The sequence below is a fragment of the Natator depressus genome, chromosome 10 (genome assembly GCF_965152275.1).
Source record: "Natator depressus isolate rNatDep1 chromosome 10, rNatDep2.hap1, whole genome shotgun sequence".
Taxonomy (NCBI): domain Eukaryota; kingdom Metazoa; phylum Chordata; order Testudines; family Cheloniidae; genus Natator; species Natator depressus.
Genome location: NC_134243.1, coordinates 50,956,846 through 50,981,434, shown reverse-complemented (window position 1 = coordinate 50,981,434; position 24,589 = coordinate 50,956,846). Strand labels below are relative to the sequence as shown.

At 43.5% G+C, this 24,589-nt stretch overlaps 1 protein-coding gene across 2 annotated transcripts in view; it reads left to right on the top strand.

The window, feature by feature from the left end:
• The window catches only part of APH1B (aph-1B gamma-secretase subunit), a 108,528-nt gene that overhangs the window by 6,696 nt on the left and 77,243 nt on the right, over positions 1–24,589 (top strand). The window contains exons 5-6 of one of the 2 annotated variants that reach the window (XM_074966114.1): positions 9,032–9,159; positions 9,729–15,431. The exons of the other annotated variant lie outside the window; for it this stretch is intronic. Coding sequence (XP_074822215.1) covers positions 9,032–9,159; positions 9,729–9,896 — 296 coding nt within the window. The 3' untranslated portion in view covers positions 9,897–15,431. Of the gene's footprint in view, positions 1–9,031; positions 9,160–9,728; positions 15,432–24,589 lie in introns of those variants that run through there. 2 annotated transcript variants of the gene reach the window in all.

The window sequence follows — 24,589 nt, the reverse complement described above, 5'->3', positions numbered from 1 at the left end:
TAAACATATGCTCGCTGCTAGGCTCTGGTAGAGAAAAATAAACTCTCTCTGCTGGTGTAGTGGCTGGTAAAGAGAAATAGATTCTTTGTGCAAGTTCAACTGGATACATTAAAAATAGGTAGGAAAAATTGGATCGTTTGACTGCAGCACTGACTGGGTTTGGCTAGGTCCTTGCCTCTGTTAGGGTCAAGTATTGTTCTGTTTTGCAGAAATACTAACTCACTCATCTATTATTTTCCCTAATGGCTTTTGATCCCTCCACCATAAAGCCGAGTCTACAATGGTTGCCAGGAAAGGAATCACTCCTAGCCCTGTTACGGAAGTGTCAGTTGTCCATAGAGGCATGAATAGTGGAGAAGCAGAGCTTCTGTTGGATTAGCATAAGGTTCTTCCTTGAGTTTTTTAAGGAATGTCCACTCATTTGTAAATAATTTTGGCAGTGGAGGACCTGACAGGGTTAAAGGTACAATAGGTTTTTATCAGATTTTACAAATTTTAAGTTGCCCTATTTGTTAATTGCCTTACTTCCTAATTATTAACAATAATTTGAGTTGCCATGGACTTGGTTTTGCTTGTTGAACATCACAAAGCAAGAAATTGTTCTTTTTGTTTGTTAAACACGCAGAAAGCAAAGAACTAGGCAGAAAATGTTAATGAAAAAGTTAAAAACAAAGTCTTCATTTCAACACATTCCCTTATTCCCTCTCCCTCTCTTTGTATAGAGACTTACAGGGGGTAAAATGCTTACTTGAAATTCCCTTACACGTGGCATAACATCTTGGTGAGAAATAAGTGGTTCAGTCACTTTATGTGACAGGTGTCTGTTTCTGTTGTTCAGTCCTTTTTCTTAAGCCAATAGAACACAGAGAGAAGAGAGTAGCACCAAAAAAAAAAAGGCAGCTGGTTGTAGGTCCATTGCTGAAAGATCACAGAAAAGTACACAACATATGACCCAATTTTATTGATTCTGAATACCCTATATCAGTGATCGAAGCCTGTGGAAGATCTTGGGAAGAACAGTAGAAATGTGAATCCATAAATGTATAAAGTCAGTCTAGATCAGTGGTGCCCAAACTGGGGTTTGCGAACCCCTGGGGGTTTGCAGAACGTTACAGGGGGTTTACCAGAAAAATTTCACGAATGGTGGCCAGAGGACCCCGGGCATTGGAGGCAGCAAGTGGGACCTGGTTGCAGGGCAGACAGCCCGAGCCCCAGGGAGAGCGGGGCCGGGCAGTTGGGGCTGGCAGCCCGAGCCCTGCCCCCGTGAGCGGGGGAGCCCGAACCCCAGTGCTCCGTTTGGGGCTGGCAGCCCGAGCCCCAGGGAGAGCGGGGCCGGGCAGTTGGGGCTGGCAGCCCAAGCCCTGCCCCAATCAGCAGGAGAGCCGGCCGCCCGAACCCCAGCGTTCCACGCGGGGCTGGCAGTCCGAGCCCTGCCCCCAGGAGCGGGGGAGCCGGTAGCCTGAGCCCCAGGGAGAGCAGGGACCTGCAGCCCGAGCTGAGTGGAGCTCAGTTGACCGGGGCGGTCAGTGGGGTCCAGCAGCAGGAGCCCCACGGAGTGCAGAGGACATTTAAACTTAAATCCCTGGAAATATTCATTTTTAGGAGGGGGTTCACGAGATTTCACAATTTAGTGAAAGGGGTTCGCGGGCTGTTAAAGTTTGGGAACCACTGGTCTAGATCCTGACATATTTAAGAACACCGTACGTGTGTTGTTGATTGTACAGAAAGATCCATCATTTTTAAACATTTACACTTGTGTTGAGGTAAGATGTGTCCAAAATTATGCACATTTTTTTACAAAAATTGACAGTTGTGTAGCTAGCTTCCTTGGCTACAGTGTTACAATTAATCTCCTGATACCTCTTTAATTAACTATTGTTGCCTCTTTAAAAAGTGTAAGTGTGTGGGTGTGTAGAGAGTTTTTCTTCAAAGCAACCATTAGACACTTTGTATTGTGATTAGTATATATTTTTATGGTGTTTATTGCAACCCTTCAGCACTTTAAGGAACTGTAAACTATAAATACACAACTAATGTTAAGTTTCCAGCTTTTTTGTTGCATAACAGGTGTGCCCAAACTTCCTGTTGTTGCTTAAAACTTTAAATCAAACTTAAGTTGTACTATGAAGAAACTGAAACGTTTTTAACCAAGCTACCCAATTTAATTTGGCAATATTTAGTCCCTAGATGGTGCTATCTCACATCACTGTGACTTCATATGTTTGTGATTTCATGTAATTTAAATGTCTTTCTAATTTTTGTTTTAAGAGAAAAGATAAGAATTAAACTCTCCATTTCCTTTTTGGAAGTTCCACTTTTCTCAGATTACAAAATATAAATATTTTATTCAAAGAAGAACAGTGCATTATTGAAATGTTATATTTGATTTCTTTGAGAGCACCTATTTTAATCGTACCAGATGCTGTTGACCTTAGTTTATGCTTTTGAAGTATGAGATCTTTTTGATTAAAAAGGCAAGGTTTTTTAATATGTATTTGTTTGATTTTTTTTTCCCCCTTGAGATCTTGTGAACATGCTCAGTTGGTGTAGACCAATAGCTCAGTTATTTCAATTGTCTGCCCCCTGCTTTCTAAACTTGGATAGTTGTGTATTAATTGACTACATTAATAAAGACCCCAATCTAATGGAGCAGTGACTCAGGTACATGCTTTCCTCTTGTCCTAAGACACCACAGAAACAACTCTGTGCAGTAAAGGCAACACAGAGTGACAGCTGAAAAAGGTAAGCATTCAACTTCTGTGTCAAAATTTCGTATATGAACCCTAAATCATGGTTTGCTTTATATCAACATTACAATCCCCAGAGGAAGTTCCAAACCTAAAGTCCCTACACAGTTTTTCTGAATAGCCCTATTTTAATATGAGCAATTTCCAACTGGCTGCTTAAGTGGTCAGAAAACTAAATATGAGTGTTTTTGTCAGACTGTTTTGTCACATTTTCTAAGCAGCTGTAAAACTCAGCATGGTAAATGGAATCTACCTTAGTGTTTACCTGAATGTTTGTTATTAGTAAGATGTGTTTCAAGTGACAAGTAGTAAAATCCTATGGTGTTCAGCTGTTTGGTTAGCTAAAGACTTACAGGATGTGAGTCAGGAATAATGTCATCCTTATACAATCACAGATGTAGAGTTGTAGTATAACTTCTTTCATTTTTGCAATCTGGCCAAGATGAAGTGAGTTAAGTGAGTATTAGGACCACTTGATATACGTCAGAAATTAAGATACAGAGAATAAATTACTTGACAAAGGCCACAGGTAGGTCCGGGGCAGTGCTGGGTTAGAACTCAGGTAGTCCTTGTCCAGAAACAAGATGTCTGTAGGTGGATGTTCAGGGGTGAAAGTAACTTAAAGGACTTACCGGTACGCTGGAGTCCTGGGAGATGGGGCTTCAAATGGAAGAGGTGGGGCCTCTAAATCCCCGGGCCCATTACACAAAGATTTAAATGGCCTGGGGCTCCGGCCACAGTAGCGGCGGCAGGGAGCCCCAGGCCATTTAAATTAGTGCCGGACCCCTGGGGCTCCCAGCTGCTGCCGGACCCCCGGGGCTCCCGGCAGCATGGCTCTGGAGGCAATTTAAAGGGCCCAGGGCTCTGCCGCAGTAGTGGCAGCCGGAGCCCCGGGCCCTTTAATTTGCTGCCAGAGCCCCACTGCTGGAGCCCTGGGGCTCCGGCATTGATTTAAAGAGCCTGGGGCTCCCCACAGCGGCCAGGGCCCTGGGCCCTTTACATTGCCGCCAGAGCCCTGGGGCTCCCAGCCACCGCTGCTACCCCAGGGCTCTGGCAGCGGGTCTCTGGTGGCGATTTAAAGGGTCCGGGGCTCCAGCCGCCACTACCACAGCAGAGCCCCAGGCTGTTTAAATTGCCAGCCTGGGGAAGCTGTCCCCTGCCGGTACGGTTGGCTGTGTACCGGACCGTACTGGCTTACTTTCACCTCTGTGGGTGTTACAAATCAGTCGTCCTTGGGAGTGCGTGTGGTCTAATGGATAGGGTGTTGGCCTTGGAGTTAAGAGTTGTGGATGCCATTCCCAGCTCTTCCAGTGACCTTGGGCAAGCCACTTCCCCCCTCTGTGCCTCTGTTTCCTCTCCCATCTTTTTCCTCATTTTGATTGTAATATTTTGAGGACAGAAATTCTCTCTTACTATTTGTCTGTTTGCTCTTTGGGGCTGGGACTGTCATTTATTGTATGTTTGTACTGCTCCTAACACAATGGTGTTCAACCTGGTTGACAACTCTAGGTGATACTACAGTATAAACTTAAATAATAAAATAATAATGGGACCCTAATCCCAACTGGAACCCCTGGATGCTTCTTTACATCAAATAATAACGCTGCTGCCTCTTGTATAACTGCTCATTCTGCTGCTCATAATTTGGTTATTAAATTATGGCACTTTCAGCATGCCATTGGGAAGCTAGGTACATCCAACATGGGTCTCTAATTCTGAAAATCAGATGCCACATCAGTTAAAAAGCAAATTGAGTACTTTATTCCAAAATTTAACAATTTTCCAATGCATTTTAGCACCCAGTATCTCCTGACTGCATAAGCAGAGCATAATATATGCTGTGTGCTACATAAATAGTGTCTAAATATTTCATGGTAGTATGCTGGATGAGTGAGTGTGTGTGTGTGTTTGTTTAAAGCAGATGTTTACAATCCAGTGTCAGTGATCACCAGATTTTAGTAATTTTAAAATGGATCAAACACCCTTTTTTGTTTACTCCTTCCTATAACTCTCGTATTTATGGTTTAGCACAGTGCTTCTCAAACTATTGTACTGGTGACTCCTTTCACATAGCAAGCCTTGAGTGTGGACCCCCCCCCCAAATGAAAAACACTTGTTTATATATTTTACACCATTATAAATGCTGGAGGCAAAGTGGGGTTTGGGGTGGAGGCTGACGGCTCGTGACACCCCATGTAATAACTTTGCAACCCGCTGAAGGGTCCCGACTCTCAGTTTGAGAACCCCTGGATTAGCATGTCCTAAAAGCAACCCAAACTATGCAACCTGGACTTTTTTTTTTGTACCTTTCCATTTTAAGTAGTACATTCAAGAGGTAACATTTAAAAACAAAGATTTATTTTCACCTTTTTATACACAAATATGAGCAGAGTCTGTAAAAATATACTAGAGGACTTCAAAAATTAACAAATATACATGACCCACAACAGGGCTGGTGCAAGGTTGTTTCGCGCCCTAGGCAAAACTTCCACCATGCACCCGCCCCCGACCCTGGAGCCCTGCAGCAGCTCCCCGGCCCCCCCCCCCGAGGCACCCCCACTGCGGCAGCACCCCGCCCCCCTGCCCTGAGGCGCGCCCCCCCCCCCGCAGCAGCTCCCCCGGCCCCCTTCCTTCCTCCCCTCGGTGCCCCCCCTGCAGCAGCTCTCCGCGCCCCCCCTGCGGCAGCTCCCCTCGGCTCCCTCCCTCGGCCTCCACCGCAGCAGCTCCCCTCGGCCTGGGGAGCCGCGTGCGGCAACTCCCCGCTGTACAGCGGCTCCTCGCCCCAGCTCATCTCTGCTCTGCCTCCTCCCGGAGCACGCCGCCGCTTCTCCCGCCTCCCAAGCTTGCCGCACCAATCAGCTGTTTGGCGTGGAAGCTGGGGAGGGAGAGAAGCAGAGCGGTGCAGCGTGCTCAGGGGAGGAGGCGGAGCAGAGATGAGCTGGGGCGGGGAGCAGTTCCCCTGCGTGCTGTCCCCCCCCCATTACTTGCTGCAGGCGGCCCTCCCCGCGCTCCCCTTCCCCAGCTCACCTCCGCTCCACCGCCTCCCCAGAGCACACTTTTGGCCGCTCCCAACCACTTGGCGCCCTAGGTGACCGCCTAGTTCGCCTAGTGGTTGCACCGGCCCTGACCCACAAACCTAACACTAACTATCGTGGGTTCTCTCAAAAGATTTAACAATAAATCCTCTTGATACCTGTCAGGGTTCCCTCCCCACTCTGAACTCTGAGGTACAGATGTGGGGACCCACATGAAAGATCCCCAAAGCTTATTTCTACCAGCTTAGGTTAAAAACTTCCCCAAGGCACAAATCCTTCCCTGTCCTTGGATGAGTACTGCTGCCACCACCAAGTGAGTTAGACAAAGATTCAGGGAAAGAACCACTTGGAGTTCCTGTTTCTCCAAAATATCCCCCCAAGTCCCTTCACCACCTTTCCTGGGGAGGCTTGAGAATAATCTACTAACCAGATAGGTAAACAAGGTGAGCACAGACCAGATCCTTGGGTTTTTAGGACACTTAAAAACCAGTCAAATTCTTAAAAAACAGAACTTTATAATAAAGAAAAAGAAAGTAAAAGAAACACCTCTGTAAAATCAGGATGTAAGGTAATTTTACGGGGTAATAAGCTTTAAAACATAGGGGATTCCCCTCCAGGCAAAACTTCAAAGTTACAAAAAACAGGGATAAACCTCCCTCTTAGCTCAGGGAAAATTCACAAGCTAAAACAAAAACTAATCAAACTCATTTCCTTCCTATTACTTACAATTTGTAATCTTAGATGCTTAGTTCAGGTATGGGTTTAGGAGATGTATTTTCCCTGCCCTGGTTCCTTGCTGACCCGGAGAGAACACAAAGAAACACAAAACAAAAAACTTCCCCCACAGATTTGAAAGTATCTTCTCCCCGTATTGGTCCTTTTCGTCAGGTGATAACCAGGTTATCTGAGCTTCTTAACCCTTTACAGGTAAAGGAGGGATTTTATGCTACCCTTAGCTGTATGTTTATGACAATACCTATATCAGTTTGCTTTCTTTGTGCATGCAGTAACGTGGACGAAGTCAATGGACTCCTCTGGAGTAAGATCTTTCCCGGTTTTCCTCCTTTGGGCTGTAAAGGGAAGCTTTATTCTTCTCTGGTTCAAGTTCAAAACACAGCTAACTCTTTTTTTCTTCACTAGCTCATTCCCATTTGAGTTACCTTTCCTGAAAGGAAACTGTAAGCATGGTGTGCTCCTAAAGGAACATATGTGATGTTTTTAATCCTTTGGAAACCAGAACAGTCACTTCATCCAATTATGTAACTGCCTAGTTGGCATGTTTGATTCCCTGATGTTTTCAAGCCACCTCTTCGCTACCTTATTGTTTATCAGGAAAAAATAGTATTCTCTGCATTTAACAAACATTCATGTTAAGAAAGTGAAATTTCAGTGTGGTGTGTTGTCTGGTACCTACTGCAAGACATCCTGCACCTGCCTGCATTATTCCTGGCATTTGAACATTTTCATCTTAGTGGCATATGACTGTCCATCACATTACTGATATTTTTTTTGTGGGGCCTGGGGGAAAAACATGGGGAATTTTTGTGTGGTTTTTGTATTATGGTATTTATTTTTATTTGTGTTTTAGTTAAATCACAGGGTATCCAAAAATTGTCCTTGTATGTTTACTTGACTGAGTTGGGAACTAACACTGGTACCCAATGTCTTGTTTGATTTTCCTTTCCAGTACATAGCACTTTTATAAAGTCTTAAACTTGAGAATATTTAAAAATGGCTTCTTTTAAAGGGGTGTTGCCATGTGGATTATGCCTGAAGTTTACATTTTCTAAAAATATAGAGAAATTTATACTATGTGGTTATTTAAAAAAAAAACAAAAAAAACCCAAACCCTAAATACTATAAAGCAAAATAGTTATTTGCATTTAAATTATTCCTCTGCAGTTTGGCCATACAAACCTTGCAGCATTTGCCCCTGTATAATTATGGCCCAAGCTACGTGAAATGCAGAAATAAACAGCAATAATTGTAAGAAGTAAATTTTGATTTTTAAAAATAGTAATTGGACCAGAGAGTGTGGGAGTGAGTGTAGAGCCCACTGGTTAGGGCACTCACGTGGAAACGGAGACCCAGGTTCCAGTCCCCCTGCTCCATTGAGTAATTATTTTTATGCAGTGAAACAGCTTCAACAGGAAGGAGTGGGAGAGCTCTGCCCCAGAATACTCCATACCCCAATGATTAGGACACTCTCCTAAGAGGTGAGACACCCCAGTTCAAATCCCTTCTCCACATCAGGCAGAGGGAGGAATTGAACTTAGGTTGCCCATATTCTGGGTGAGTGCTCTAACCATTGAGATAAAAGTTATAAGTCAGGGGCACTTCCTCTTCTGCCCCCACTCCCTTTTGTGTGGGATTTGGTGTGCTCTGAGCATGCCTACCATATCAGTCCCCTCTGACAAGATAAACGGCGGAAAGCCTATTTTGAGAATCCGCTGGGGCTGAGGTGAAGATAGTTGCCCAAGTGCCTAGACTGAGGCAGTTGTGCTCACAGGCAGAAACTTAGGCACCCAGGATTCTTTCATGGTGAAAATTTAGGTGCCTTCTGACTTTAGGCACCTACAGAGCTAGGCAGCAGCTGAGCAGAAACTTGGGGGATCTCAGTGGCACATAAATGTTGGATTGAGGTGCCTACCTTGTCAGTTAGGTGCCTCAGTTCTTTTGTGGACCTAGCCCTTAGTCCCTTTGTCCTTTTTCGCTGTACAATACTAGTAAGCAGGATTGTCTTTCTTTCAACTAGTTTTGAAGTTTAAAACCCATTTATTTTTTTCTTTGTCTTTGCTTCAGGATATAAATGTGTTTCAGGTTATAAATGTAACTTTTACCCACTTCCCTACCTCTTCCAAATATGGATTTGAAATCCTCCGCTGGAAGACAAGGAAAACAGTCCCTATTTCTTATGCTTAGTGAAGGAGGAGCAGTAGATCCGATCAGTTGTGTGAATAGTTTTCTGTAATGCTGTATAAGTCCTGGGATAAGCACATCAGAACCAATCGTTTAGGTAAAAATGTGTGTTTTTGGCTGCCTAGCTATATTACATTTACAGCTGTTGCTAATGTGTGTGCAAAATACATGGAGTTTTTTGTTCTCTTGTGTAGACTGTTGTACAGGTATTAATGGATACTCATACTACAAGTTTGAACCAGAGGTTGTGTGGATGAATGAAAACACTGTGTGTGTGTGTACATTTAATGCCTTACCAGTAATGAGGACTCATGATGTACTGTCTTTCAGCATTCATGACTTTGGCCATTGTTCTGCTGCACATTTTTTGGGGCATTGTATTTTTTGATGCTTGTGAAAAGAAGAAGTGGTGGGCACTGGCACTGGTCATCCTGAGCCATTTGCTGGTATCAGGTCTGGTGAGTTCACCTGTCATTATATATTCTTAAAGCCTGCTAGATTGATATGAGGGGAGGGGAAAAATGGAATAAATTTCTGATGAGGGTTGCTGATCATGGCTTTAATAATCAAACGAAAATGCTAATTAATGAATTATTTGTAGGGTGAAAGCCAAACAAGTATTTTCACTCAAGCAATTGTTTGTCTGATTCTTAATATCCAATAATTTTCTAGTCAGGGGATAGATTTGTCCTTTGCATTATTTGCCTACCCCGTTGTTTTTAAGTTGTCTTTTGTAAGCATTTTCGGTACAAAATAGTCTGGTGCCACAAGATGCGCAGTGGCTAACTGTTGAAATGCAGCAACATCTGCAATGAAGAGTTGCAGTTAGGGCGCTGCCAAATGCCGAATTTTGGCCAAGATACTTGGCAAACTCTTGACGTATTAAAAATAGTCCCCCTATCTTGTTAGTATCCATGCAGAGCAGGCAGCCTGGATTTCTAAGATCTCATCTGATTAAAAGAACTTTGGATTGTTAATTTAATTGTTGCTGTTCAACTGAACTATGATTTTTCTTTTCCTTTTGCAGACTTTCCTGAATCCTCAGTACGAAGGCAGCCTAGTGCCATCTTACATTATCATGATGCTCATGGGTACCTGGGCTTTCTTCACTGCTGGTGGCTCCCTTAGAAATCTGAAACTGTGTCTGATGTGCAGAGACAAGGACTTCCTTCTAGCCAACCAGCGCCCCAGATAACCTCTAAGCATCTGGATTTTACCCATCCATCTCTCTACATGTTTAGTGAAAGCACAACTGGTGCCTGTTTGACCTTCCTTGAATGCTAAGTTGAGATATTTATGTATTCCTGTGTAACTTGGCTTCTTTCAGCAGCTGTCTGAACTGCATATGTGAGTGAAATCTCCTTAAGAGTACCCAGAAATTAGACAATTTACATATTAGCTGCTGCTTTATGCACTAAGTTTGGGCTGAGTTAATAGAACAAATGAACACACATAAAACATGGATAGACTAGATTTAAAACTAAAAGGCTATCTGCTAACTTCAGTTGTGAACTACACATCCGCTTTGCTATGGAATTAATAAAGATAACATTTTATTGTGCCACAATGAACTTCTAGATGCAATAAAGAAAAAACACAGTTTTCCTATGGTGTTTTAGCCAAAGTTAAGATGTTTCCTTTTTTAAAAAGTTATAATATTTAATAGTTAGGATTTCTGAATTGTTAAAATATGTTTTAGAGCATAGTGCAATAACTTGTCTGTGTAAATATTAGAAATATTCCTTCAGGACTACATTGTATAGTAGAGATGAGACACAAAGGACCATAACTTTTTCTGACTCCTGAATGAATTTTGAAATGCACACAGGGTATGTCTACACTACAAAATTAGGTTGATTTTATTTAAGTCAACACTGAGCCTCTGATTTAAGCAAGTCAATTCTGCATGCCCCACTATGCACATTGTATCAGCGGAGCGCATTCTCACTAGCAGGGCTTGTATCGACTCATGGAGCGCTGCATTGTGGGTAGCTATCCCACAGTGCATGGAGCTGAGTGGAATGTTGGGTTGGGCTTGGGCAATGCTTCATGGGCCCAAAACATTCGCACAGGTGGTTATGGGAACATGGTATTAGCCTCCCATGATGCACTTACCTCTCTCCCTCCCTGAAATCAACAGCAAACAAACCAAGCCTTTTTTTCCTAAACCTGGATTACCCGCACAGACGCCATAGCATGGCAAGCATGGACCCCGCTCAGCTGTACGCTGTTGTTGTGAGTATTACAAACACCTCACGCCTTATCCTGCAGTATTTGCTAAGCAGGAGCTGCTATACAGAATAATGTGATGCCATGCAAGCAGCCCTGCTGGAAGCCATGGAGCAGAGCAATTGCAGATGCTGGCGACAGTTGTGTATCACCTTGACACAGTGGAGTGCTGCTTCTGGGCCCAGGAAACAAGCACTGACTGGTGGAACCACATAGTTATGCAGCTATGGGATGATGAGCAGTGGCTGCAGAACTTTTGAATGCGCAAGGCCACTTTCATGGAACTGTGCGAAGAGCTTTCATCAGCCCTGAAGTGCAGCAATACTAAAATGAGATCTGCTCTGACAGTTGAGAAGTGATTGGCGATAGCTTTGTGGAAGCTTGCAACATCAGACTGCTACCGGTCAGTGGGAAATCAATTTGGAGTGGGTAAATCTACGTGGGGTCTGTTGTGATCCAAGTTGCCAGGGCAATCAGTAGACTTCTGCTAAGAAGTGTAGTGACTCTGGGAAATGTGCAGGACATAGTGGATGGTTTTGCCACAATGGGGTTCCCTAACTGCGGTGAGGCAATAGACGGAATGCATTTCCCTACCTTGGCACCAGACCACCTTGCCAAAGAGTACATAAATCAAAAGGGGTACTTCTCAATGGTGTTGCAAGTGCTGGTGGATCACAGGGGCCATTTCACCGACATCAATGTGGGATGGCAGGGAAAGATGCATGACACGCGCATCTTTAGGAACTCCGGTCTGTTCAGAAAGCTGCAAGCAGGGACTTTCTTTCCAGACTGCAAAATAACCGTTGGTGATGTTAAAATGCCAGTCGTGATCCTGGGAGACCCAGCCTACCCCTTGCTCCCAAGGCTCATGAAGCCGTACACAGGCAGCCTGGACAGCAGTAAGGAGTGGTTCAACCATAGGCTGAGCAAGTGCAGAATGGTGGTAGAATGTGCCTTTGGACGTTTAAAAGCCCGCTGGCATAGGTTGCTTACTAGGTTAGACCTCAGTGAAAGCAATATCCACATTGTTGTTGCTGTGTGCTCCGTAATATCTGTGAAACAAAGGGAGAAAAGTTTCCGGCGGGATGGCGGTGGTGGAGGCAGATTGCTTGGCAGCCAATTTTGAGCAGCCAGACACCAGGACAATAAGAAGAGCACATCAAGGCACACTGCGTCTCCAAGAGGCTTTGAAAACTAGTTTCATCAATGACCCACAGTAATGTGACACTTACGTGTGTTGTTACTTACCTAGCTGTCCCCTTCATTGCATGTACTCCCCTGTAAACTACAATCCTGCTAACTGCTGTGTGCTGAATGAGTAAAGAGCCTTTTCTCCTCAATCCATTGATTTTTATTATGCTCACAAACACTGAGAGACAGCAAAGAAAAGTAAGATAACCTGGGGCAAAAGGGCTGATAACACGGGGCTGGGGGGAAAAACAAGGAAGGCTTGGTTACAATTGCACTGCAATAACCATCAAAAGTGTGGGAATGGGTGCCTTCTGGTCCTTGTACCTTCCCCTGGAGTTGAGTGCAAGGGATACCGGACTTCCTTTCCCTCCGCCCCTCCCCTCCCCCACCCCGCATCCTAGGACGTCTGGGAGAGGAGGATGTGGAACTTGGCGACGATGGCAGCAGGTTCACCATAGGCTGCAGCAGGACTCTAGTGTCCAGCTGCCTTTCTTGAACCTCAGCCAGACGCCTCAAGGTTTCTGTTTGCTCCCTCATAATCGGCACCATCTCATCGTGCCTGTCACGCTCATCTTCCCTGCCTGCTCTTCTGTCCTTGTGGTCGTTGTGCAGGCTCTCCAACAGTGCAATCCTCCATGTGCTGAGCTCTGTCTTGTCACTCTTGGAGGCATTAACTCATTGAACATGTCCTCCCAAGTTTTCTTTTTCTGCCTTCTAATTTGGGAAAGTCTCTGCGTGGAGGATGCGCTTATGGACAAGGTTTCAGCTACAAAGAATACAAAGCACGAGGGTAGCACTGACAGTGCATACATTGTTTCTGGTGCAAGGTTAAATCTTTTTATAAAAGAAACACCCCCTCAATGCACTTCCCTGCAAGTCACAACTTAAGGAGAATCGCTGGCTACTGCAAGAGTCGGTTTGCTGCTACAACCATGGTGAGTAAGGCCACAAGGCATGGGTGAGAGGTCTTGTGCTGCAGCTTTTGTTAAGACATACTTGGAATCAATGGTTGGAACCTCAGCACAACGCCCTTTCCCATAGCAACCTGGATGGTGCTTGAGGACAGGCACGAGTGTAAAGACCCACAAATAGTTTGATTGTTACAAAAGCGGCACTGGGCTGGGGTGGAAAGGAGACAAACAGGAAGGGTCGCACCCCTCCCCTTTTTAAATGCTGGCTGTAATACACGGTGATCCCTTCCAAGCACACAACAGGGCACTCTTGGGAAAGTGTGGTTGTGTGACCCAGAATTCACCAAATGGGGCGGATTACTTATCGAATTGCTTGTGGTTTAAGGGCTAGCATTAAAAACCTCCTAGGTGACCATAAGCGATATCCCTTTCCTGAGGGTAACAAAAGCGGAAAGGGAGCAGATGCTGCAAGCGCTGGGTACAGACCTGGTCCTTATGCTGCAATGCTGTGTGCCACAATGATGCCAGAAGAGTTAATACCTGAGTGACGCGGGAAAGTGTCCTACCGTGGTGGAGGTATCCACGGAGCGTTTTGGGGTAGCGGTGGGGTTGCCACCTAGAATCGCACGCAGCGCATCATCAAAGCTGCATGTCTATGGCTCAGAACCAGAGCGACTGTTCATCTCCCTTGTCTTCTGGTACGCTTGCCGAAGCTCCTTTATTTTTCATGCGGCACTGCTGTGTGTCCCTGGTGTAGCCCTTCTCCCCCATGCCTGTGCGATTTTTGGCATAGATGTTAGCGTTTCTTCTGCTGGTTCGAAGCGCCTCCTGCACAGACTCTTCTCCCCAGACAGCAATAAGATCCACTACCTCCTGTGTGCTCCATGCTGGAGCGCGTTTGTGGCCTCGAGCATCCATTGTCAGCTGTGCTGGCGAGCTCTCCACGCTGATCAAACAGGAAATGAAAATTCAAAAGTTCCCGGGGCTTTACTGGTGGGGCGGTTGTTTCCTGTGTATTGGGTGAAGTGTGGTGGAGTTGAAAGTGCTCTCCAGAGCAGTCACAGCGGAGCACTGTGGGACACCACCTGAAGGCCAATTCATTTGCATTTACACAGCACAGTGTCTGCACTATCCACATGTCGACACGTGGATGTCGACTGAAGCGCTATGCCTCTCGCAGAGGTGGAGTACAGAAGTTGACTTTACAAGCCCTTTAGGTCAGCAGAAGGGACTCGGTAGTGTAGACACATACATTATTAACTCGACCTAATGCAGCATATGTCGACCTAGCTTTGTAGTGTAGATCGGGCATTAGTCTTGAAAGGTATGTTGTGCCTTTATGCTGCTAGATTTCTGAAGACAAGGTAAAAAGTTTAACAAATCCAATACACATACTGTTTAATATAGCTGTCCTTTTGAGGCTTTTCGTTATAAGGCTACCAGTTGAAACTAAGTTACAGTACATTGCCTCTCATCTCTGTTATATAAACTCTGAGGGGATACCCTGGAGTTAGTTCTCACTGAAGAAAACCACATGGCTGCTATTTTAATAAACCTCTTCCAGAGTGGTTAAAAGTTTTACCTAAACCATGAAGTAAAGCAGGAGTAAGGCACCTCAAATCGATACTCATTTTTTTTACATGAAATGAATGCTGCTGTCTGTTTCCCACATGTATATCTACCGTATCATTACAGTATAATATAAAATGGTTAACGTAAATGGGAATGGGTTAGACTGCTACATTCAGACCTGGGTTTAATAAGGTGTTTGCAGTAATGATTTTTTTAACATAAGTATCGCAAAAGCAACATTTCAGTATATACTGGGTTCCTTTGGTTTACTTGGTTTAAAACAAACAAAATATTTAGTGAATTAAGATTTATCTGCAGTTTTGTGAGTTTATCAATCATTTATTCCTCCCTGAATTATATTTTGATAGTTTGAAATGTAAGCATGTTAAAGTGACAAACTAGTACATCCTTGTAGGGCACCAAGACACACAGTGGCAAGCAGCTTGAATAGCTGTAATAACTGGTGTGCTATATCAGCACAATACATTTGTGATACTAGGGGCACTTTGACTCAGGATCCTATAGCACAGTAGATTAGTAATATGGTAAGATTTTATCACAGTAATGAAATATTTTTGTTTTATTTGAGGGTAGGTTTTTATTTTTGCTATTATATTTATATATGTTTAAACATATATTAACTTTGGACTCGAGCAGTTAAAATGTCTCTTTGTTAACTGTAAAGTATTGTGCCATTTAACAATACTGAACTACGAAGTCATGTTGATTTTAAAATGTAATACTGTGACAGCACTCTTATTTAAGCATCGGCATTTATCAAAGAGAAATAAAAAGGAGATTTGAATTGCCTTTGGTACTATTTTATTTCCTCACTTGCAACCTTTAATTGGCAGAACAACTGTGAAACTGTTGTGTGTTAATTGTTAATGTGTCAGTAGAGAGAATGAATGATCCAGAAGAGAAATGGGGGAATAATTGGTATAGGATTGGTACTAGTTTTGTGGGGGGGGGTTGTTTTTTGTTTTTAATTAGTGTGTCAGATTTTTTACAGTACAACAAAATTATGATAAATATAACGCATGAGAATTGGACGGCACTGGGATCAATACAAATATTGAAAGGGGGAGAGGAGATAACTTGGTAAGTTTTGAGTGTCACACCTAAACTTGGTAAAAGTATCACACTCATTTTAGACCTAAATTAAACTGGCTTTTTGGAAACCTAGTGGTGATTGTTTGGTTACTGAAAATTGTTAGCAATGGTGACTCATATTAAGGCTTTAGAAAACTTTATATATGTTAATGTAATGCTGCATTGTTACATGTTTACATTTGGTCTGCACCTCAGTTTGAGTGTTGCACATATTTTAATTGTCTGTTTTCCATTTGGGTTTTGGAGGGCTCAGATGCATGAGCAGTACAATATATCCAGAGTTTCTCTGCTCATCTAAGACTATTATCTTTGCAGAAGAATCCAGGCAACTCCTAGGAAGGCTGCTACGTGCAAACTAGAAATATTGGGTGGGATCCACAAAGGTACTTACGTGCCTAAGTCTGGGATTTAGGCACCTAAATCCTGGTTTGCCTCCACTGCAATCCACAAAATTCCTGCCAAACTCTGTAGTCACCTAAACTTGGCGCCTAAGTTTTCAGGGTGATAGTTTCCTAGATGCCTATGGTTCCTCCTCGGGCATCTGGATGCATAGAGGGAGAAACACTGCATATGCCCTATCTCCCTGCCTGAGCTCCAAAGAGATTTACAAACCAAGGGAAGATAGGCATTGAGCAGCCTAAGGGCTAGTCTACACTGGCAACGTTAAAGTGCTGCTGTGGCAGTGCTTTAACATGGCTTGTGTAGTTGTGGCGGAGCGCTGGGAGAGAGGTCTCCCAGCGCTCTAAAAAACCCACCTCCATGAGGGGCGTAGCTCCCACCGCTGGTGCACTGTCTACACTGGCGCTTTACAGCGCTGAAACTTGCTGTGCTCAGGGGGGTGTTTTTTCACACCCCTGAGTGAGAAAGTTGCAGTGCTGTAAAGTGCCAGTGTAGACAAGCCCTTAGTCACATGCATGGCCCAATTCGGTAGGGCGTTCACAGAGTCCCATTCAAAATCCAGTGATGGTGTCACTGCCACATACCTTATGACTATTAGGTCAGTGGTTAGAGCACTTGCCTGGGTGGTGAGAGACCCAGGTTCAATTCCCCTTCTTATGGAGAGGGAGAAAGGATTTGAACTGGAGTATCCCACATCTCAGGAGAGGCGCTCTAAGCGCTTAGTTATGGGATATTCTAATGTGGGACACTTCAGTCTTTTCTGCTGAAGTTGTTCCACTTTGTATAAATAATGAAAGAGTGATTGGAGCAGAGGGACTGGACCTGGGGTCCGTCACTTCCCAGGTGGGTGCCTTAACCTCAGGACTTCAGTCAGTCTCTCTCTCTCTCTGGCTCAATGACTGTTCCACTGTGGATAAAAACTTTAAAATGATTGGCTAGCTTAGGCAGCTCCCTACCTAGCATGCTGGTTTTTGTGGATTGCATTCTTTGGCGCCCGTCTCTTCCTGTTTTGTTTAGAAACTAATGTGGAAAACCTATATTCTTTGAGTTGACAGTCTTTAATTTAGCTTTTACATAACACTTTCCTTTCTGTAGATCTTAGTGGTCTACAAAGGAAGGTCATTATAATGATCCCTTTTGTACAGATGGGCAAACTGCGGCGATCATCCCAGGATCACACAATGAGTTGGTGGTAGAGACAGGAATAGAATCCAGGTTTCAGTTTCTTAGTACAATACCCTGTTCGCTGGACACACTGCCTGTATCTTCCATCGAGCCTGTTTTCTCAAGAATAGGACAAACACCTGGTAGAGATTTTTAATTTAATTACTTAGACTCAGTTGTCAGCAGATATTTTTTCAGATCCACCCAGAACAATACAGCAGTGCTAATGCTTACATGATTTCATTAGCGTTCGAGATGCCAGAGAATATTTTAAACACTAGGTGGTTGCTAGTGGAGATACTGGGATATTAGCCTATCTTACCAAGTGGTTGACGTCGTGTTTGTAGCTAAACTGTAATAATTAATTAGCAGCAGTCTCAGGGGGCCTTGTTTAGTAGCTCCTCATTCTAAATTCCCTAGCCATAGTCTTGTCTGGCTAGCGCTAGTGGGCTCACCCCATCATATGCTCAAATACTTAATTGCTGTCTCTGTTACGCTTTCAGTAACAGAGACGGCAGGTTTTCAGGTAGAAAATTGTACTTTGGCTGCACAACCTGGTTTCTTGGTCCATTTTAGGATTTTACCAGTGATTGTGGTGACTCAGCAAGGGTGAAGGAGGTGGTTAGCACAGTCTAAGGGATGGAGGTTGGCTTGAGACAGATGGGAGTATGGGAAGGAAAGCTGTGAGGCAGGGTGTGAGCTTGGTGGACCACACAAGTTGTTTTGCTTAGGCTTTGGAAAACTTGGGGCCAAGGCTATAATTAAGCAGCACTGTCATTTGCTATCAAGGGCCATACATACTTCCGTAATTCAGGGAAGTGAAGGAGGCACTGGAATTTGAATTGTTTTGTGTTTTTGTTTTTAAATGTCAGCTGTATAAAGTGAGTTGGAGAACTAAGAAACTTTTTCCAAACAGTTTATAATTCACTCAGGATCAACTGCATGTAGATGACCTTCAATAGAATTTCTCAACCTGTGTTTGCACTAGAAATCATCCAGATTCTGTTTGTGTGGTTAATGAAGTTAATATTTGAAAATGAATGAATTAGTAGAAGTACCTACACCAGTAATGGACTTAATTTGGTACCTTGTGTGGTTATTTGTTGCAGCACATCATATCACGTATTTAAATGTCACTTCCCTTATTTTGCTAGTATCAACATTTATGTAAGTAAGAAAACATTTATTTGTATAAATTAGTACAAATTCTGAGACTGATCAAGATTCCAAAGAGCTAAATAGGATTTAAATGTTTTATAAAAGGAGCTGGGGAGTGGGGGTTGAAGGGGAGTGATCTAAATGATATTTTCAACTTGTGTGGGCATCAAAGGATAAGTCTATTGGCTAGAACTTGATTAGCTACATGGCCTTCTTTGGAACTGTGTGCTCAAGAAAAGGAATTATAAAGTGTAAACAGGAGGAAATCTGTCTTCCACATACTAAATCAGTGTATTCACTGTAATTTAAGTAACATGCATGGGATGCCGCTGTAGAGCTCAAGAATAAACAGTTATGGATTCCCTCTTTATCATCGTGATAGTGGATGAATGCACTTAATGTCTCCAGATGATATTGCCATGATAGAGTGTCTACATCACTTACTATCTAATTCAGAAGCCATGTGCGAGAAGAAATGCTATGGAGTAAGTTTCCTCCTGCTCCATTTTATACTTAAAATTACCGTCCACTGTCTGCTCATTCTTAAAAGGAAAAGTTTTATTCATAATTTTTAATGAATTAATTAATTTTTATTCATAATCATATGCATATCACCAAATATTTAATTACATGCAATACACGTGTTAATCTGGTTGTATATTGGCCACTATCCTTAAGGTTTCCATTCTATTTTAACCCTTACATTTGCTCCTTTTTAAGTGTCAGATAAAATGCAGCAGCTCTCTGGTTTTAGATTTCTATCATAGTGCTGCATGAGAGAATTGATCATCATAACTAGGGTGACCAGATGTCCCATTTTTAAAGGGACCGTCCCGTATTTAGGCCCTCCTGCACGTGTCTCGACTTTTTTTTAAAAATGGGCAAACTGACCCATATTTTCTGTCTTCCCCGCCATGCCCCAGTACTGGCAGGTCCTGCTTCTAGCCAGATCCCTGCTTGCCAGCTGCCTGCCCACCAGTGGCGGGAGGAGGAGGGGTACAGTGGCTGCCAATGGGGGTGGGTGTGCAAGACTGGTGGTGGGGCGAAGATGCAGCGCATGGTGCCAGCCACTCCCCCTGCTGGTCTGTCAGTGCAGCCCATGCTGCATGCCTGCTCTTGGCCAGCAGGGCCCCAACCCTGTCCCATTTCCAGCTGGTACTGGCTGCGCACTGTGAGCTGTGGTGGCTGGTGAGTGTGGGCAGGCGCCAGGTAGTGGCCAGTTACATGTCGCCTGTGCTGCCCACCCATCGGCCCTTTATGTGTTCCCCCTCTCTATCCTCTCCCTGCTTTGCCCCTGCAGCCCCGCTGCTCCTCCATATCCCTCCCCGGTGGGGCGTGTCCCACTCCCAGCTCTGTGCGGAGAACCAGCCCCTGGGCTGCACGCTCAGCTCACCAGCAGCCTGGCCGGCACGCTCCTTCCTTTCCTTACTGCCTCTGGCTGCAAAAAGAAAAGGAGTACTTGTGGCACCTTAGAGACTAACCAATTTATTTGAGCATAAGCTTTCGTGAGCTACAGCTCACTTCATCGGATACATACTGTGGAATACTGTATGGAATGCTTTCCACAGTATGCATCCGATGAAGTGAGCTGTAGCTCACGAAAGCTTATGCTCAAATAAATTGGTTAGTCTCTAAGGTGCCACAAGTACTCCTTTTCTTTTTGCGTATACAGACTAACACGGCTGTTACTCTGAAACCTGCCTCTGGCTGGGCCAGCATCCTGGGAAAGCCCAAGACTCTCTAGCCCAGGGCACTGGCCAGGAGGAGCCAAGTCCTGCATGTGCCAAAGCATCACACAGTGCTGGCACAGGGAAGCCTCCCCACCCCACAGCTAAGCTCTGGAGTGGTGGGGGCAGGGAAGCAATTTCCAGCCTGTTCATGCCCCGAATCTTCAGGTTCCACAGCAGCCCTTAGCACCCTCTTCACCTGCCTCCATGGGTCCTGCCTCAGGGAGTGCGGGGCTGCTCCGTTCTCTAGGCACCCTCCCCTGCTGAGTCACCTCTCTGGCTGGGTTCGCTGAAGCCCCTGCTGTCAGGTTCCCTGGGCCCTGGTGCACAATGAATATCCAACTACGCAGGATTTCTTTTTAACGGGTTAGTCAACTTGATGTTAATTTGAATGTTTGTACTGCATAGTTCTGATTGTTTGCCGTTGAACTCGCTTGAATATGAGTAATTTTACCAGGTGTCCCATATTCAGCATAGGGAAATATGGTCACCCTAATCATATCATCTTATGAAATGCCTATGGACCAAATATTTACTTGTCTGGATTTGTTCCACCCTCCTTTCATCCAGTTTTCCCGATGGTCTGTTACACAGTTGCTTGCGGCATCAGTTGCACTGGATTCAGTTTTAATGTTTGGTGATCATCATCTAGGATGCCAATGACTTGGTCACCGCTCAGTATAATTTAGGATTTTATTGTTAAAGTGAATTAGAAGCGTCTCTTCTCAGAGGTTGGATACAAAGTCTTTTGTCTATCAGTTAACCTTTGTGGAATACAAGCCTCGATGTCGTAAAAGTGTTTTAGGCTCTCTCCATACTGCAAAATTAACCGAATTTATGCAACATGTTCTTTTCACACATTTTTTTGTTGACATCCTATTTACTTGAGAATATATTTGGATTGGTTTTAGGGCCGGTAGCTCTAGTGTCTATGCATGCTTTATATTGCCCTAAAATTTCTAATAAGTAATTTTTTTCTTCATACATTATCCATCGACTATATGCTTTCCTCATTTACAGTTTGGCTTTTCCCTTGTATTTTATCCATCTTCTAAATTTCTATTATGCAGTCAATTCATCTGAACTGAAAACTTTGGGTTTAATCTTCATCACCAATTGCTTTGTAAGTGGAAATATTGGACAAATAAACATTTAGAGAGATAAATATTCATTTTAGTATTTAAAATCCTAAGCGCATATATATAGCTACTGAGGGAAACCTGTTTTTTATTTTTTAAAAACAGCAGCTTCAGGAGGTGATTCATAGTAATTATTTTGCCTTTTATATTTGCTGATTTGTTAGAAGCCTGTAAATATTTTGACTCCAGAGAAATTAGATGATTAAACTTAATTGGAAAATGATGTGGTATGGGTGAATGTTTATTGCTGAGCTGAGCCCTTCGGCATTAATTGGAGCTGAAGCTTTAGATGTAGTAACTCAAATGAGCTTCAGTCAGCTAATTACTTGTTTTTACTCTCTAAGGCCATGTCTATATGTACAGAGCTGCAGCGACGCAGCTGTACCAATACAGCGGTGCCACTGCAGCGCATCTGGTGAAGACATTCTGTGCCGACGGGGGAGAGCTCTCCCATTGGCATAAAAACCCCACTTCCATGAATGGCAGAAGCTATGTCGGCAGGAGAAGCTCTCCTGCCAACGTAGCAGTGTGTATATGAGCGTCAATGCCAGCGTTTATTTACACCCTGAGCAATATAAATTATGCCAACATAAGCTGTAGTGTAGACATAGTCTAAGTCAGTGATACAGAGGCTTCAGTGGTTCACAAGCCAAATTAGCGATCAACATTACCCAAAAGAGCCACAGTAGTGTGAATTCATTGTTTCATTTACTATAGTACTAGTCATTTTTAAACAGTATGGTGGGGAAATATTTATGTGTGTGTGTGTGTGTGTGTGTGTGTGTGTGTGTGTATATAATATATATTCTCACAGCAAATAAGTTAATAACTTAGTGCAAGTTGATAACTTAATTGGTTAATAGCATAGTAAAAGTATCCTGATTGGTTGTTAATTAAATCACAAGTGTTTTAATATCATGTGCAGCAGAGACTCATTAATGAGCCACTTGTGGCTCGTGAGCCGCAGTCTGAGTATCACTGGTCTAAGTAGTTACTCCTGGGGGAATTCTGTGCCTGGCAGGGGGCGCAGAATTCATACCTTCCGCAGATTTCTTGGCTCCCTTGCAGAAAAATGGGGGAGCAAAGAAATCTGTGGGAAACACATGCCCTTTTGCGGCAGCCCGGGCACATCTGCTGGGAGCAGGCAACAGCAGAGAGCAGATCACCTGAGGGGGGGTGGGAGAGGCTAGGCATGCATGGGTCCATGGAGAGACATTAAGGGGGTGAGGCTGAGCGCCTGCCTATTTGTGAATGAGTGAGAGAGAGAGATTCACTCTGTCCCTCTCCTCGCTGTTGCTGCATCCTGGGCTTGAGGCGTAGGGCTGTGTGAAGCAGGCTCTGTCCCTGAGGCAGAGCAGAAATGTAACAACTAAGCAGGCAAGCTGCTAATGTTCGTTAATTGTTCCCATTCTTAGTCAGTTAAAGCTCCTTTACCTTGCCAGAGTGGTGTAAAGGAGCCTTACTGTAAATGACAGTAATATAATCCTCAACTAGGAAGGCCTATGTGCTTTCTCACTTTTTTTCCTGTGCCAGAGAGGCACAATGGGGTTAGATTACAGCTCAGGATCTATTTTACTTATCCATTTAAAAAAAATCCAGGACAATGATTAGCAAAATTATATGACTTTCTTGTGTGAAAGTCTGAGCAATTTAAAGCAATATTCTACTGTACAGAACACCAAACACCAAAATTAAAAGTAATGAAATTTAAATGCATCTGAAGAAGTGGTTTTTTACCCACGAAAGCTTATGCCCAAATAAATCTGTTAGTCTTTAAGGTGCCACCGGACTCCTTGCAATTTAAATGAAAATCCAGGATTATAACTGGAATGCGGGGTCTTGGTTACCAAGTACAGTATTTGTAACTTAACTTTCATATAAAAACAACAAGGAGTCCTGTTGGCACTTTAGAGACTAACAAATTTATTTGGGCATAAGCTTTCGTGGGCTAAAACCCACTTCATCAGATGCATGGAGTGGAAAATATAGTAGCAGGTTTATATACACAGTCCATGAAAAGATGGGAGTTGCCTTACCAAGTGGGGGGGGTCAGTACTAACGAGACAATTCAATTAACAGTAGAATACCAAGGGAGGAAAAATCACTTTTAAAGTGGTAATGAGGGTGGCCCATTTCAAACAGTTGACAAGAAGGTGTGAGTAACAGTAGGGGGAAATTACAAAAACTAATTTCCCCATACCAATTAATAGGGAAAAGGGGAAGGATGATGATGATACCAGTCAGACTATTAACTGCATAACTTATATCAGTGTGCTCAATTTGAAAGTTCAAACATATCATATTCTTCGTAATTATGGTATTACTAACTGTCCTCCTTCCCAGTGCTAATTCTTCAGTTCTATATGCCAACAGTAGTGTACACTAGAGCTACTCAGAAGGGAAATGGGTCCAAGCTCCAAAGTTCAGATCGGAACTTCCCCAGTGTTCATTGGCGTTCAGATCTGGGATTGTGTTTCAGACCCATCTCCACTATGACTGAGTTCCTGTCTGGCAAGTCATGCCTGAGCATTTCAAATTGCTGAGATGTTACCCTAGTGTTACACCTAAAGTTTCAGCAATACAGGTTCCAGAGGGATTCCCTATATATGGAGATTGAGATTAGCTTGATTTTGTTCCCACTGAAGTCAATGATAAATCTCCCATTGTCTTCAATGGAAGCAGAGTTAGTCTATGTTGAACACTTTTGAAGATGGATAATGGAAATAATGCTGGAGCCAGTGAAAACTTTGTGTACTCATTTTATGAGATCTGAGATGATAATTCTAATTAAATTCATTTTCTCTTTTAATAATTAAATTGCTAAATTCAGACAACTAATTCATCAAAGCCATCTACTATGCAATCTAATAATACATGCTGAGTATTAGTCAATACTCATTTCACACAATCAAAGTAATCAGCTTCATGATTATAATGGAAAGCAGATTGATTAAAAGTAGTAATTGCATTATCCCCCCACTATTCAGGCATACATTTTAAATAAAATTAGCACAATAAAATGTGAGGAAGGGTTTAGATTATATCTATGGAAATCACACAAGGGGAGTATCATTTTCATCACCCTTTAGCAATTGACACACATAACAGGTAATGAGTCTTATATAGCACCTAGCTTAGGAGTCTTTAGCTCAAGTAGTAGAGAGACGTATGTATCTAGCACTGGAGGTTCTAGGTTCAAACACCACTGACTGCCCAAGAGGCTCTCGTTATAGCTATGCTAGCCTCTTCCCCCTAATATTTCCCACTGTTGCAGCTCCACCAATG